This window comes from Aethalodelphis obliquidens, unplaced genomic scaffold (assembly GCF_003676395.1).
Source record: "Aethalodelphis obliquidens isolate GAN/ISIS:26980383/991018 unplaced genomic scaffold, ASM367639v1 scaffold2, whole genome shotgun sequence".
NCBI lineage: Eukaryota > Metazoa > Chordata > Mammalia > Artiodactyla > Delphinidae > Aethalodelphis > Aethalodelphis obliquidens.
Genome location: NW_020837946.1, coordinates 54,418,906 through 54,435,263, shown reverse-complemented (window position 1 = coordinate 54,435,263; position 16,358 = coordinate 54,418,906). Strand labels below are relative to the sequence as shown.

At 38.3% G+C, this 16,358-nt stretch overlaps 1 protein-coding gene across 11 annotated transcripts in view; it reads left to right on the top strand.

The window, feature by feature from the left end:
* OSBPL6 (oxysterol binding protein like 6) overlaps positions 1 to 16,358 on the top strand; it is a 212,550-nt gene that overhangs the window by 174,247 nt on the left and 21,945 nt on the right. For 8 of the 11 annotated variants that reach the window (XR_003437181.1, XM_027127151.1, XM_027127129.1 and 5 more), the window contains 3 exons: positions 1,910 to 2,043; positions 10,170 to 10,277; positions 11,954 to 12,091. Coding sequence is in view for 10 of the 11 variants with exons in the window: in XM_027127151.1 (XP_026982952.1) it covers positions 1,910 to 2,043; positions 10,170 to 10,277; positions 11,954 to 12,091 (380 nt within the window). In the remaining variant the exon portion in view is untranslated. The remainder of the gene's footprint in view (positions 1 to 1,909; positions 2,044 to 10,169; positions 10,278 to 11,953; positions 12,092 to 16,358) is intronic. The other 3 variants (XM_027127181.1, XM_027127161.1, XM_027127191.1) reach the window with 1 other exon arrangement.

Below are 16,358 nucleotides of genomic sequence, written 5' to 3'. Positions count from 1 at the left end.
TGCATGTCTTAGCTGGATGCTAATCATGTCATTAGACTAGAGCAATGTTATTTTGTTTATGTAACAGCATAGATTTATGGCCAGGAAACCAGTAGCTTTTACTTCTAATGTGAGGTTATAGCAGCAGGTAAAACGAGACAGCAAATGTGTGAATTAACTATAGCACAGCTTCTAAAGGAAGTTGGGTAAATTTGAAGGTAGCCCTGGGAAAGCTTTGTGTATTTGGTTGCAATCCAGAGGCTTTCAGGAAATCCAAGTTTCAACAGAATTTTAAAGCCTTTGTTGAAACAACATGTTTTCTTTTCAGTTGTGCTAGAAAAAAAGGGGGGGGCTTTTCTATGACTATTGAATGAACTCTTTAGGAAGAATTATGGATTTTGAAATGAGTGAGAGTCCACTTTTAGAGCTGCCAGTTGGGTTAACATATTTCAGCTATCAAGTTATTACCTTAAAATTGATAACTAGAACGTAGCACATAAATCAATGGATTGTGAATCCCTTATGATCTCACCATTTTTCCCCTTTAATTCAGGCCACTGTTTTATGCTAAATTTTTCTACTTCTTTTAAAAAATCCTTTCTCTTATAAGGAAATCCCTATTTTAGAAGACTTTGCATTTTATAGAAACTGTTATTGTAAAGATAGGAGTTGGAAATTCAACCTTTTTGTGTTTCAGAATTAAAGACTGCCTTGAATTTTTACCAATGTATGTTGTTAGGTATGCAGAAATGGTGGTGGAGGTTGTTTTTATTGTTGCTTTTATTTTGTTTTATTTTATTTCCAGCTCTATTGAGATATAATTGACATGTAATATTGTATAAGTTCAAGGTATACATGTTGATTTGATATACTTATATACTGAAAATAATTGTGATAGCTAACACCATACCATTTCTTTTTTTTTTTAAATATTTCTTTGGTTGTGCTGGGTCTTTGTTGCAGCAGGCGGGTTCCTTAGTTGCAGCCCGCAGTCTCCTTAGTTGTGACTCACTGGCTGCTTAGTTGCAGCACATGGGCTCCTTAGTTATGGCTTGCTGGCTCCTTAGTTGCAGCAGGTGGGCTCCTAAGTTGCGGCATGCATGTGGGATCTAGTTCCCTGACTAGGGATTGAACTCAGGCCCCCTGCATTGGGAGTGTGGAGTCTTCACCACTGCGCCACCAGGGAAGTCCCACCATTTCTTTTTTGTGGTGAGAACATTTAAGATCTACTCTCTTAGCAACTGTCATGTAAATAATACAGTACTATTAACTATAACACTATACTGTATATTAGATCCCGAGAACTTATTCATCTTATAACTGGAAATTTGTACTCTTTAAAAACACTTCTGATATCATGATGTTCTTGGCTGAGAAAGTAATGCAAGTGCTGTTCTTAAGACCAAATCATTTCCTACCCGAAAGAGAACTAGTTAGAACTTCTAAAACAGCTGTCTTATTTATATTGGCAGGACTCATAAAATGCTTTTGTTTGGGTGCACACTTTGGGGAAATAATTTTTGATAGTTCTAAATGATTTGCATGAGGCTTCATTGTACACAGAACTGCTCAAATATTGCCTTCAAATATAGCAGAGTAAAACTTGTTCCCTTTTCTTTCTAGGAATTATAGTTTAGTTTCTAAATATTGAAATTTAAAAATATATAATTTTTTATGCTGCTTCCAGGTCTTTGTTGGTTTATCTGGTTTGAAATGCTAAAACTTTCATCCTGATTAATTACCATTCCTATATTTGTTTTGTGTATAGATATTCTGGTAGATTCCATTTTATGGCTGACTTTCAATTAGACTGTTAACATAAACTTTCCAGAAAATATCTGTGCATGAGTTAAAGTACTGAGAAGTTTATAATTTTGTATATTTTTTCTGGATCCATTTGATTTTGTTTCTTACTTTTCTCCCCACGCAGTGCATTCTCTTTTGAAGTCAGCGTTTAATAGCATAGCTATAGAGAAGGAGAAGCTTAAGCAGATGGTTTCTGAGCAGGATCACAATACAGGCCACAGCACGCAGATGGCACGGCTCCGACAGTCACTGTCTCAGGTAAATGAGAGTGTTTGTTTCACTCTCATAATACATTCCTAACCCTATAAGCCAAAGATGGGGGTGGAGGCAATCCATCATGGGGATGGCACATCATCTGAAATTCTCCCAAGACATTGCAGTGTCAATATTACGTTTTATTACTTTTCTTCCAAACAATATCAAGGTAAGAGTGAAAATCAACCAAACATGCTTGCAAACATAATTGCTATTTTGGCTGATTGAATACTTTTAATGCCTCTCTGTAGTCATTATAACGCAGTCCCTGGTTTAAAAAAAAAAAAAAAATCGTGCATTTATACATGATTTACATACACATTTAAACAGTTATGTTCCAGAATATGTTTGATCCAATGTCAAATAGACAAAATCTACCAGATCTTCCACACTTACTATTTTTTCCCACTTACATTTTAATCTGTTGAAAATTACTGATAACTATTACCTATTTTTTCTATTCTGATTTGCACTCTTAGGATTTTCTTCCTAAGTTATGCTCCCTGAGGCTAGACTCTTATATATATTTCAGTATATATTTTACACTATAATAAATATTACTCAATATATATTATATTGATCTTATTAATACTAATCAAGTCCCTGTGTATTTCAAGGTTGAAATCTCTGTTAAAAATCCTTTAAAACTGTCCTTATGCTTTCTTACACTGAGCACTTCCTCTGAAATATTTTCATTTAGTCTATAAATTAACCTTTAAAACTTCCTTTGAGACTTCAATGTTGTTATTGATTTTGTGTGAGAACTCAGTGTTTATATAAAATATTGTTCACTTCCTGGTGCCTTGGATCAGAGCGAAGGAGCAAGCAAATCCTGGGTAAGTGGTTTTCCATGTGGATCAGCTCCTGCTTGAAGAGTTTCCCTCAGTTCCTGAAAATTAGACTTAAACTGGTCTCACCATGTTTTATGTACCTGACCTGTCAGCTTCTTTTCAGCGTTAAGTTTCACGTTATTGAATGCTGTTTTCTGGGCCACACATTCTGCTCTTTACCATCAAACACTGTCAGTTGAGGTGCATATGCTGCTTCCAGTGCAAAACTAGGGAACTCGAGAGCCTGAGCATTCAAAGCGGCAACTGTGTTCCAGTCTTCAGAGGGCTTCCTTCACATGCACACTTGAATGGTTGCCCTGTACTGATCTCATGTCATGTATCTGTTGAACACCTAGTCCATGTTAATCGATCTGCTGAATCGTGATCCTGAAAGGATCATGAATCAGAAAGATCAAAATAATGGTTAGTAAACATCTTGTATGTCATCTTGTAAATGTGTCAAATACACTGTTGTCCCCCTACATGTTGCAATGTTTTTCTTCAGATGTATTAAGGATTGAAGTCTTAGTGGTATGAGATAAGCTTGTACTAAGAAAAATAAGAAAATATGCTTGTTTCCCGCCTGCTTGCTTTTATTTGCTTGTTGGTAAGACAGAGAATAGTAAACACATCTAAGTTTGGGAGGTCAGGTGAGATTAGAAATGGTGATGAAGAGAAATTTTAAAGCAGTCATTCATTTGTTCATTCATTCATTGTGTTTCATTCAACTACTGTACTTTAGGTACAGTGCAAGGTATAGGACACCAAGTTAAAAGTAGCCCTGGCCATGTTCCCAGGAAGTTCATGATCTGACTACTGAGATGAGCAGTATTTACTCAGGAAACAGTTAAATGGACCATGCTGTAGTCCATTCCCAGTGGCACACGAGCGGTGCAGATTTCCAGGCCTCTGCGTGTTCAGAGAAATGAGAGATGCCTGAGCTGTGAGCAGACCCAGAGATCAGGTTCGTGGAAGAATTGGACCTTGATGGACCTCAGGAGACAGCAGCAGCTGTTACCAACCTAATAAAAGTAAAATAAAATGAAATTACATCAACTGCGTGCTTTGGGTTAAATGTTTCCTTCTCTTGTCTAAACATTTATTTGTATCTAGACTTAGAGCCTCAACAGATTTTTGTTGGATTATTTGCAAGGGGCGGGGCGTGTTATATTTACTTCATTTTCTTGAACTCAAAAAATTTGAAAATAATTTGGGACTATAAAGATAGTTATACCCTGTCCACTAGCGAATTCAGTGCTTCCAGTTCTGTGTTATCACAGCATCTTGGCTGTGTTCACATCCTTGTGTCTGTACATACCTTCCCATTGGGTGGGTCGTTTCCTCCTGAGCTCTAGGGCTCAGGAGAGAGGCCCTGGCAGGAAGATGTGGATACCCCCGTATATCGGTGAATTTATAGATGTTGATAAATTGTGTTTTCAGTCAGAATAAAAGAGGCCAATGGAGCTGCCACAGAGAACATTAGTATTTAAAGGACAAGCTGGAAAAAAAAAAAAAAAAAAACGAGGATCCTTTGATGGAAACCCAGGGTAAACAGCTGACAAATTTAGATAGCTATGATCATTGAGATCAAGGGTAAACAGTTTTGATAATTTCAAGAACGAAAAGGTTAACAGGGTCTGACTTAGCAGCAAATGATATATGGACTGAAAGTCAACCTTGAATTTGGCAGTCATCTAAGTTTGTTTGTGTCATGAAGGGAAGGAACTAGCAGATAAGGAGACATTGAAGATGGGAAACAACTGATGTAGCCATCCTGATTGGCTAATTCTGTTGTTTTCATTGTGCCTCTTTAAATATAGCACTAAGGATTGAACAAGATATGAAATAGCTTGAGTACATTGAGACAGCTGTTCTACATATGTTTCTATGTTAATATAACTTCACATTATAGTGTGATTTTAGGTAGCCTAAAGACATCTTTGATCCTTATTCAGGTATCATCAGTTAAAACCCAGATATTTTTTTAATGAACAGTTACCAATCCAAGTCTCCCCCCAGAAAGGGAAGGAGAGAGAGAGACTGTTTAAATAACTTCTTAGATTAGTCTTACGTTTTTAAAGCTTATTTTTTATTTGACATAAGTCTGATTTGATATAGGTCTGATGATTAAAATGCAGCTTTTCAATAAAGCTTCTAAATATATCAACTTGGCAAATTCCATCATCCTTTTAGAAGGTACATAGCATAATAAGATAAGTAAAATTAGCATTCTTCACTACATGCTCAGCATAAATTTTTACCTGCCTTGGGCATGTAATAATTTGCAAGGCTGAACAGTATAATGAATTTCTCTTCTAAAGTAGTATTTCATCCCTGATCTATACGTATACAAAAATGTACATAGTTCTGTTATTTTACCCCATGAAACTTTAAAAGTAAACTTTTACACCTGAAAGGCAGCATAGATGTTGGATTTACACCTGTAGGACAAGGTATTTTGTGTGGCATATATCCCTTTGTAAATGACCTTATTTCACAGCAGCTATAATTTTAAGTACTGAACACCAAAATCAAATAGTATATAGTAAGCCTATGGTAAACTCAGCACCCTAGATTACTATAAGGAAAGATTCAACTTGCCTTGAGTCTGTCCTCAATACATTACACTCCGTCACTATTACCAGTTTGATTTCTGGCCCCGGAGTTTGTACACAGCTTGTGCTAAATGCATTGGGTGTTGGGTCCATACAAATGTGAGCAGCAGAATATGACCCAGTACTCAGTCTAGAGTTACTGAATTTCATTAAATCAGTACGGCGTCCACCGTTAGATGTGCCATCATTCTGTGCATTACTAAGAAGGAAAAAACTGTCAATTAAACTGACCAGTGCTTCAGAGGTGTTAATGTTTGAGGAATTGTGCGTATTAGAATAGGTGAAACGTGGTATGTTTGGGAATGTAAGCAAAAACATTGGCTTAAGGCACATAGCAGCATAATTAAGATCCCAGTCATAGCGTTTACCATCCTTCCTGTCTACAACATTTTATACACCAAAATAAGTATTCTGTGTTGGGATAAATGTTTTAAGTGTCTTTGTTCCTGAATTTCAGAGTTCCCTGAGACTTGGCCAAATTTGTTGTATATGAAGATATTCTTCATAGAATCCTTTACATCTTTTTTTTAGCTATCCAGTAACTTTAAATTGATGTCATTTTGGACATAATTTGGCAATATTTATTAAAAGCCTTAAAAATATTTGACCCTTTGACCCTTTGGTCCATGGCTGATATGTATAACCTAAGGGGTTAATGCTGAATGTAGAAAGCCTGTATGCACATAAACGTTCATGGCAGCATTATTTATGCTAATAACAATCAGTAACAACGTAAGTTCCCAAGAGTAGAAAATAATCACTTGTTCTGCAGTTATTAAAACCACATTTGTGAAGAGTTTGAAACATAAAATAAATATCTGTGTACAAAGAATAAGTGGCAGACACAGGATGTAGAGTATGTTCCCATTAAATAATGTGGAAAATGCATAAGAAAAAAAGCTAGAAAGAACTATACCAAGCTACTAGGCTTCCCTGGTGGCGCAGTGGTTAAGAATCTGCCTGCCAATGCAGGGGACACTGGTTCAAGCCCTGGTCCGGGAAGATCCCACATGCCGCGGAGCAACTAAGCCCGTGTGCCACAACTACTGAGCCTGTGCTCTAGAGCCCACGAGCCACAACTACTGAACCCATATGCCACAACTACTGAAGTCCGCACGCCTAGAGCCCGTGCTCCCCAACAAGAGAAGCCACCACAATGAGAAGTGCACACACCGCAACGAAGAGTAGCCTCCGCTCACTGCAACTAGAGAGAAAGCCCACGTGCAGCAACGAAGTCCCAATGCAGCCAAAAATAAATTAATTAAATAAATAAATTTAAAAAAAGAAGGAAAGAAAGAAATATACCAAGCTACCAGAAATTGGTTGATTGGGTAGTAAGGTATGAATTTTTAAAAATATTTTTCTACTTTTTTGTGTTTTCCAAATACACTATAATAGTATTTTTTTAAATAAAAAACAAGGTGATTTTTAAGAGATACCCAGGTTCTTGATAGCTCTAGCTTTGACAGTTTCCATACTCATATTCTCACTCCTTTTCAACCAGTGAGAAAAAATTTGCTTTTTTACCAGTGAGGTAAAAATTTGCTTTTATCTGAAGGGTTTAAGTCTTCTGGTGATCCCATATTGCCATGTTTCATATGCTTCTCCAGCCTTCAGGCTTCTATGTGTCCTTCCCAGAACCCACAGTTCCATTCAGTAAAATGCATATGCTATGCCAGAGTCTCACCCAGTCTAGGGTAAATTCTCACCCATTGTCTGCCTAGGAGGGTGAATGGTAGTTAATAGCCAAGGAGGTGAGGATTTGGGCAATTAACTCTGGCTCAGAACTTCAAGATGGTAACTTCTTTTATAGGTGGGTCAGGAATTATGTGTTTCTTGGATATATTACACTTGAATGTGTATGAGGGACATGAGGTGTGGGAAAATGAGTATACTTTGCAGAGAGTTTGTAGTGCGGTCTGAACTCACTTATGGAAGCAAGTAGTGAGACTTCCTAAAGAATCTAGGCACAGTTCCTGAGCCCGAGGCTGCTTCCTGCCTGCTAGGCCTTGGCCCCGTCTGCCACTCCTGGAGCAATGTTATTACTCACAAGTTTCCATGGCTTTTCTTGCTCATGAGCTGGTGCAAGTGGCTGGCGACGTGCCTCCTTTTCCCTCGCTTCACCACTGTACAGACTCCTCGGGTGCATTCTGTATATTGTTTCTGCCATCAACTGGGCTCTTCTATGTTAATTATCACTAATAGTGTCATTTCACTGAAAATATCTGTATACCTCGATGTTCCCAAGGATGTTTCCATAATATCGTTGTAGAGAAAATAGGTGAGCTTCAGGGAGGGAGGTAACAAATGTGGTCCTGAACACTCCCTAAGAGCGCTCATGGCGCTTGGTTGTAGCCAACTTCCAAACAGTCTGTGTGATTGAGGCAAAAGGAGGAGCCGTCCTGGCAAGACACACAGAAATGGGCTGTTGCATGCTCCGCATCCGCTTACACTCTCTGCCCTTGGGGTTGCCGGAGTTGGAATAGTTATTTATTTCCACGCTTTTTTGTGCCACGTAACGTTTTTCTACCACTGCATATATATTATTAATACAATATTCCTTTAATTTTCATCTCATTTCCTATTGATATTATCAGCTAGAGGCCACCTTGTGTGCCTTCACACATACCTGTAGGCAAGATTACATTTAATGAATACTGGATGAGATGAGCGCTTAAATGGGAATTCAACTTTCTTAGACATCCAGAGCAAACAATTCTCCAAGTTTCCTTATAAATGGGAAACTTGTGTGTAAAACTCCCACCCTCTGAAAAAAACATTACTTATCCTTGCCCTTGAGTTTTTGTGGGGTTTGTTTTGTTAGCTCTGTTCCAGGGACAACAGAAGGTGCAGTCACTCTGGAGGAACCCTTAGTTGAGGTTTGTGTGAAACCCGGAAGCCATGAATGTGATTCTGCAATTAAAACCATCAAACAACCTACAACAAGGCCTCCTACTTCCAAGACAACAAAATATATCTGGTTCCAATTATTTCAATAACTAAGACAGCTTTCAGTACACTTGTGGACAGAAAAATAATGAAAGAACAAATAAGCATATGTAGTCACAAAGAATATGAATGATACAGTATTTTTTTTTTCAAATTTCAAGTGTTCGAGATTTTGCTCCAAGAAAAATGATCCTGAGCACTTTTGCAGAATATAAAGGTATTAGGAAGCACATGGTTTATTTACTAAAAAAGTAATCACCTTTTTTCTCACTAACACATCCCTGTTTTCTCAGAGAAGTGGACAGATATTTCCTCCTGTCTGCAATATGACTGTAGGATCTGTGTCCACCTTTAATCCATCAATACCTGACAGCCCACAAGACCAAGTGTGTTCTATTTTACACATATTTTACGAACTGGTCCTAAAGACTTTAAACAAAAGCCAAAAGCTGTGAGTGAACAGTTTTCTCCTTATAAAGCAAAAGCTGGGATGAAGGGAGAGGGGCTGTTCTGTGCTCCATGCCCAAGGATTCTGCACCACTCAATGCAAGTGTGAAGTTTAGCCACTGTGTAATTTGTCCTGGGTGATTTAATAGGTACAGAGTTATAGTTATGCTGTTATATTTGTCTATGTATTGGTTTCCCGTAGTCATCGACTCTTTACAAAGAAAAGCAGAATCCTCACTCCCTGGGGCAGATGTGCTCTTCAGTAAGTCCTGACATTTATCTTTCGCTCTGAAACATTCACTTCCATCTTCTAATTGCTGGTTTTAATGGAAAGGAAAGGAGCTGTCCAGCTTTTCACTGGGCTTTGTCCTCACAAAGGTCTTTTACTTGAGACTTGGTGTAATCCAGTCAGCTACATGTGTCTTCTGTATATGGAACAGGTTCCCATGCACTAATGTGCTCCATGTGCCTCTGTCCACAGGGCCCCTGTTAGGGAGCCCATGCTTATGTAAAGCTGTTCTCTTTCTGCCCCACCTTCTAAACTGGGTTGTAGCAGATGGTGTTTTACTGATGCTGACTTAGGATGTGTTAAAAGTCATGAGATGCAGGTAGCTTGGAGTTAGTTTCCTTTTTGTGATATGTTCTTTATTATACTTGGCGATGTTTACACTGTTCAAGGAAGGCATCTTTGGTCTACGCTTGAGTTAGTTCTGCGGTACTGTCACAGGTATTAATTATGTGCTCCTAGAAAGTGGAAAGACAACTATTTTCTTTCACCAGACTAAAATATAGCTCTAAAATATAGCTCTAGATATAAAATGAAGCCAGTTCATTGTTCACTACATTTCCAAATAATTTTTAAGATATCTGGTTTTGAAACAACTCCCAAATTTTAGAAACTAAAACCAAAAAAAAAAAAAAAATGGAAAGACTCAATAATTTTTATCCTAGGGTGTAAAATGTGATATATATGTGGTGGTAGACTGGGCTTGGGTGTAATGGACCTGACTGTAAGGGAGAGAAAATCCCATGAATCATTTTTATGAAATCCATGAACTCTTTCAACCCACTAACCTACTAAGTAGTGGCCTTATATTGCAAAACAATGAGTGCCTCAATTCTGAGCCATTTACCTCCTTCTTACCAGGGGGATCTGGCCTATGGTGGCTCCAGAAGTTTCAGCTAAGAACATCCTAAGACTTGTTGTCTGAAGTGTACCTGTGTGCTTGTTCTGCTTTATGCTTGCGTCACAACTTGAAATTACATATGCGGTTTTTGTTATTTTAAGGCACTCAACCAGAACGCTGAACTAAGGAGTCGGTTGAACAGAATACATTCAGAATCTATTATTTGTGATCAGGTTGTCAGTGTAAATATTATTCCTAGCCCTGATGAGGTAAGACTCATTTTTAATAGATGTAGAATACTTATTTTATAGCACCTAAATCTACTGCCTATTTTTATTTATTTTTTATACAGTTCTTTCACTGCTGATACGATTCCCTGCATAAATATTGTGTTGCTGACAGTTCAGTGTTCTTTGGAGTGAAGGATGTACATGAGCTTGACATCATTGATTACTGGTGATCCGTTGTCTGTTTTTATTTATTCCTGTGTTCATCTCATGCTACTGAATATTTAGTTTGTATATACTCCAGCTTGTGAACTTTCTCTCACTCTTCATTTGAAATATTTCTTATCATCAGTGGCCCATGAAATGTTGAAAACAAACTCTTTCAGCTGAGAAGGTGCTAAATAAAAGTTTGCTTAAGGTTTGTTTTAAAAGTCCTATCTAAGAAGAGAAGTCACCTGACCTTGCTAAGATACTACTATTAGTGCTGCTACAGCTCCTACTGATGATGATGCTAATAATTAATGGTTAACGCGTGTCAAGTGAATGCTTACTATGTGCTTGGCATTGTGCTAACCCAGTTTATACATGTTATCTCATTTCACACCCCCAACAACTCTCTGAGGTAGGTGCTATTACTCCATTTTTCAGAAGAATTTTTGAAGAAATGGTTAGAGGATAGGAGAACATTCAGTATTTGGGCTAAACTTGAGTGTATAATTCTGTTTATAATCCTTTATAAAATTATTATTTTTAGCCATGAGAATTTATACTTTTCAACAGTAATACATGTAACAAGGTGAGAGCTTTAACGAATACTAAGGCCATATTTGCACCAAAAATGTACATTTTTCTAGAAATCTGTGGGTGCAAGTGTTCTGCCATCTAACTGCTTAGGAAATACCATCCCCAGACAGCTTCTCTTTGATGTAAGTTACCCACCCTGCGTCCATCCACCTCCATGGGTCCTGTGATCTCTGATGACACTTATGCCTACTCAACTGCCCAGAATCTAGAGGTATTTCTAAAATTTTGTCATTCAAAAATTAGTCAACAATCTCAGTTTGAATCTTCTTTGCAACTTGAAATGTGTACTAGAATATATATATTTTAGTTCTCTTACATATTTTTCTGATTGAAACTTAAATTGTATCCTTGAAAACAATATTTATTACTTACTGAATAAAAATACAATTTGAAATAAGGTTCAATACTCTAATCATATGTTTCATTGGATAAAATTCATGATCAAACTGGAAAATGACTTTTATATATTCCGTCTCAAAAATTAGTCTTCTAGACTGTTTTCTTAGCATATCTCTAGTGGTGTCTACAGATACTGCTTGAGGTGTAGTATACTGGTTAGAATACGGCTAGTTAATGACAAGCCTAAGCATATGACAAGGAACTTGTCTCCACAGTCAATTCAGGGTATTGATAGGGGCTCAACCTGTTACATTCCACTTAATATTAATTGAGCATAGATTTAAAATCAACTCACCTTTCAGCTGCACCTTTTGGATTCTTTAGGCATATTGGAAGGAAACTTATGCAGTGGTCATTACTCAGTTGCAAGTGAAAATTAGCTGTGGTCACCACTTTTTTAACATATAGTATGAATTTTTCTAGAAATCTGGCTAGTACGTCATGGTCTCATTTGAACAAATAGCCATTCTTACAGGGAAGAAAACGATTACACCATCTGCTTTTCTCTTCTGTAGGCTGGTGAGCAAATCCATGTCAGTCTCCCCCTGTCACAACAAGTAGCCAATGAGAGCCGCCTCTCCATGTCGGAGTCTGTCTCTGAGTTCTTCGATGCCCAAGAAGTGCTCCTCTCTGCAAGCTCCTCAGAGAATGAGGTAAGGTTCCTTGATGCATCAACCCTAACTGCTTCTGGCCATGAATTTCGGTTAAAGAAAGTAAGACTGTGGAACTTTTTTTAAAAAAAATATTATAGTAAGATGTCCAAACAGTAGCAAAGCCAAAAGCATGCAAACTATATGGTTTCCATTTACTGAGCCCTTAACACTGGGCACCAACTCAATAGTCACAAATTTGATGAATGAAAAGAAAGAATCAAGATTTATTCTGACTTACCTGTACAGTTCATATTTCAGGGTAAACAAATAGTTGATAACAGACTCCTTTATAGAAGGAGACTAGCTAATAAATACATTAAGCATGAGAAAATAAGAAAATTACCATTCATGTTTGTACATACACACACACACATCCATACACATCTTTACCAGAGACAAGAATTTGAACTTAGAAGGATGATGTCTAGCATATATCTAGTTGGCTAATTATCATTTTTGGAGGTTACCACTGGCTACCATAAAAGCGTTATTGGATTGCTTGTCAGGCCCGTGAATCTTGACAAGGTCTTGGAAACAAGAAATCTCTTCCTTGGTCAGGTTGCAGAAATTCTTTTACTGAAATTTAGTCAAGTACACTTAGAATTTTTTTTTTTCTTTTTTGGCATGGGAGAAGCAGCCAAAACTCTTTCCCACACGGTTGTTTAAGAATTTTTTCATTTGAGATTGCAAATCTGTACTGCATTTTTACAAAAAGGAGATGAAATAGTTGCTCAGTGTTATTTCCATATGCATGGAAAATAGATTGAAAGGAAAAATCCTGACAATTAGTAGTAGTTCTTTTTGGATGTTTGGAAGTATGAGTGATTTTAGAAACAAAAATAAGTGGAAAATAGAAAGAGTGAACACATCACTTTTCTAATGGAGAAAAGCTAAAACAGAATTCTTGTATCAGGTACTGAATTTGTTACCACATCAAGCTAGGCACTTGCCTCTCAGATTCCAAGTCATACATTAAAAGATTCACAGAAACTGCCATTCACAAGACAGAGAACTAGTTTAATGCTAGTTCTACATGCTACCAGCATTTTTTTCTCTGACTCTCCCTTTTCTGGGCCTCCATTGCTGACCCAGTTCTTTGTCCTTATTCAAGCAGACAAACTTAACTATACATTATCTGGGCTTTGACCCATCATCTGATAAGTTTATAGCATAGCCCTATGAGAGCAACCTAATTTCCCTATTTCTAGTTCTTGGGGTCACACTCAACTGGGCACCCAGTTGCCACTTGCACCAGCCACTGGCAATGCAGAAATGAAGAGGATGTGAAGCAGGTTACATGCATGAGTCCAAGCAAGAGGGTGGTGCTACCCCCGTGAAAGAGTGGACCAAGTGGCCGATAGAGGGGCAAGGTAGTAGAGGACAGAGGCGTGTGGAGTTGATATACTCACTTTAAGGCATTGTGAGTTTATCAGACCTCCCAGTGGAGTTATCTGGCAACCTGTTGGATATTCAGGTCTACAGCTCAGGGAGAAAGCAGGTCTAAAGAGAGAGCAAGAGTCAGCTCAGGATCCACCCAACCACCTGCCTGTGAGACATTGCCACCTGGGTGCTCCACAGACTGTCTAATTCAGCATGTCCAAGTGAATTAATCAGCAGCCCCCTTACACACATGCACACACACACCCCCCAAGGGGAAAAACTCAAACTTACCCATACTTCTCATATTGCTTTTCTAAGTGCTTTTCTCCCCAGTTGTTCACATCAAATACCTGAGTTGCCTCAGTATTTCCCTTCACTACCACCCATCACCCATGAGTTGATTTACTCATCGGGTTCTGTAACTTCTGTCACCTAAATACTCTCAGATACATACATTTTCCTAAAGCTTCACTGCTGCTACTGCAATTCAATCCTCCATCAGCTCCCCACCTAAATTACCCTGTCAGTCTCCATAACTAGTTTTCCTGCCTCCTTTATTGCCTCCTCGAATCCATTTTCCACTGGGCAGCCTGGCTAATCTTTCCAAAATGCAAATCTGATGATGTCCCTATTCCCCAGTGTCCAATATAAACTCCTTAGCTATTGTACAAAGACTCATAATCTGGTCTCTGCTCTCAGCTGCAGCTTCTTGCAACCTCTCTTCTGGTGCCTTCCAGAGGACAATGGAGTACTTCCTGCAGTTGTCAATTTGCTCCAGACACCCCTTGTCCGTTGCTGAAATAAGGAAAGTGACTCTCTCCTACAATCCACACTGGAAAAAACTAAGCTATACATCTATTCTTTATGACTGGATCTTACAGGTTTTCATAAAATGTCTGTGTTTTACTTAAATCTTTCCCCTTTATCACAACACTCAGTCTTAAGTATTTGAAGAAGCTGGACCAGGAGATAAACCCAAGTGACAGGCACCTCCATGTTCTCAAGGTTGCTCTTCCCCTTAGGCTAAGACTTCGTTCCTGAGGCAACCTCATCTGCCCAAGTTTCCAAGTTCCCTTGTGATGAGATGCCCCCAGAAGGCTCCTTGAGTCTCTGGACAACAGACTTGGCAAGCCCACCTGGTTGGTTTACTGTACATGTGAGAATCCTAGTAGCTGCTGCAGGATGGGCTCAACTGCATATTCTGCATGACAGCTGCCGAAGGCTCTTGGGCCTCTGCATTGCCGCCCACCCTGGCTGAACACTTCCAGCGCCACGGGGTCAAATCGCTCACTCACTTCAGTCTACTCAAAAGTCACCTTCTGAGAAGCCTACCCTGGATGCCCTACCTACAGTGTAGAGCTACCATTTCCTCCTCACCCCTGACCTTTCACATGCCTCTTCCCTTCTGATTTTTTTTCCATAATGCTTATCACTATCCAACAAAATACATTTTTCGTATGTTTATTGTGTGTCTCCCCCCACTAGAGTGAGGGCAGAGATTTCACCACTCTGTCCCCAGCACTAGAACATGCTGGTGAACCAGGAACTCAGTAAATATTTGCTAACTGAATGAAGGAAAGAATGCTTATAGCTCATTACATATGATTAATCGGAGAACCATCTGGGCCTTAGCTGTCTTACATTAACATTTTCCATAACTGAGAGAAAAATCTTTATGTGCTTCACTTAATGAATGCGCAACCTCTTTAAAAAAAATGTTCTTCTCACTTCCAGAATGATCTACTTCCTTGCCTTTTAAACTTGCCTTTTAAACTTGTTTCTGCAATGCTGCATGCCTGGTCGCAGTTAGAAAAAAATATTTCCTGAACTCTCTTGAATCCCAAACCTCTTAAAGAGAAATATTTGGCTCCAAGACTTCTTGAGCATGGGAGAGAAAACTAATATATATTAACTGTTTCATTATAATATGGCAGAGCCTTAACTGTATATACAGGACAGCGTGAGTGGACCATAGCCAGACTGCCCGGCCTTAGCTACTGCTCACACGTACGATAATATAGATCTTATTCAGGGCCCACTGTCATTGTAGAGCTCTTTTATATTCTACACGGAACTTTCTACATGGGCATGGATATTGGACTATTTCTATCATATATTAGTTTGGGTGAAATTAGAAATTGAAGAGGACTAGACTGTTTATAGCTTCTAAATGTTCATGTAATACACATGCATGCAACATGAATTAGGTTCAGGCAGGCCTTTGTCTTCTCTTAACATAATTGGATGTGATTAGCTTTTTTCAGAGAAATCACATGGAAGAGTTTGATTTACCTTTTATTTCTATCAAGGTTTAGAATGTGGCTTTCATGGGCCTAAAGGCTTAGCCTTCCATTTAGTTGCAGTCAATGAGAACTGGAAGCCAGCTGCAGTGGGAAAATACAAATGAGAAAAAGACTTTATTCTCAATTTGCTATCTTTATAGCATTGCTCAGGGCGCAAAAGCAAAACTATCATTATTCATTTACGCAAAATCATTCTGAGTATAACTCTATCTCCCTAAATATATGAATTCTCCCCAACTCTATTAAAAACATCAGCAATAAATCCAGAAACCTTAAAGGCAAAGGCTGATGGTTTTTATTACATACAAATTTAAAACTTTTACATGGCCAAAAAGAGTGGCATAAACAAATTAAAAAATAAATTGCAAACTAGAAAAAAATGCAGTGTATATGACAAGCTGAAAAATGTGTGAAAGATAAGACAGCAGTTTCACTAAAGATGAAATTCAAACTAGAGATCTTTTATGTGTGTTAGGTAGATACATACTAATATAGATTGATAATGTATAGTGTTTAAGTGGGTGTGAGAGATGGATGCTCTCATATACTGATGATGAGAACGATGTAATACAGTACAGTCTTCT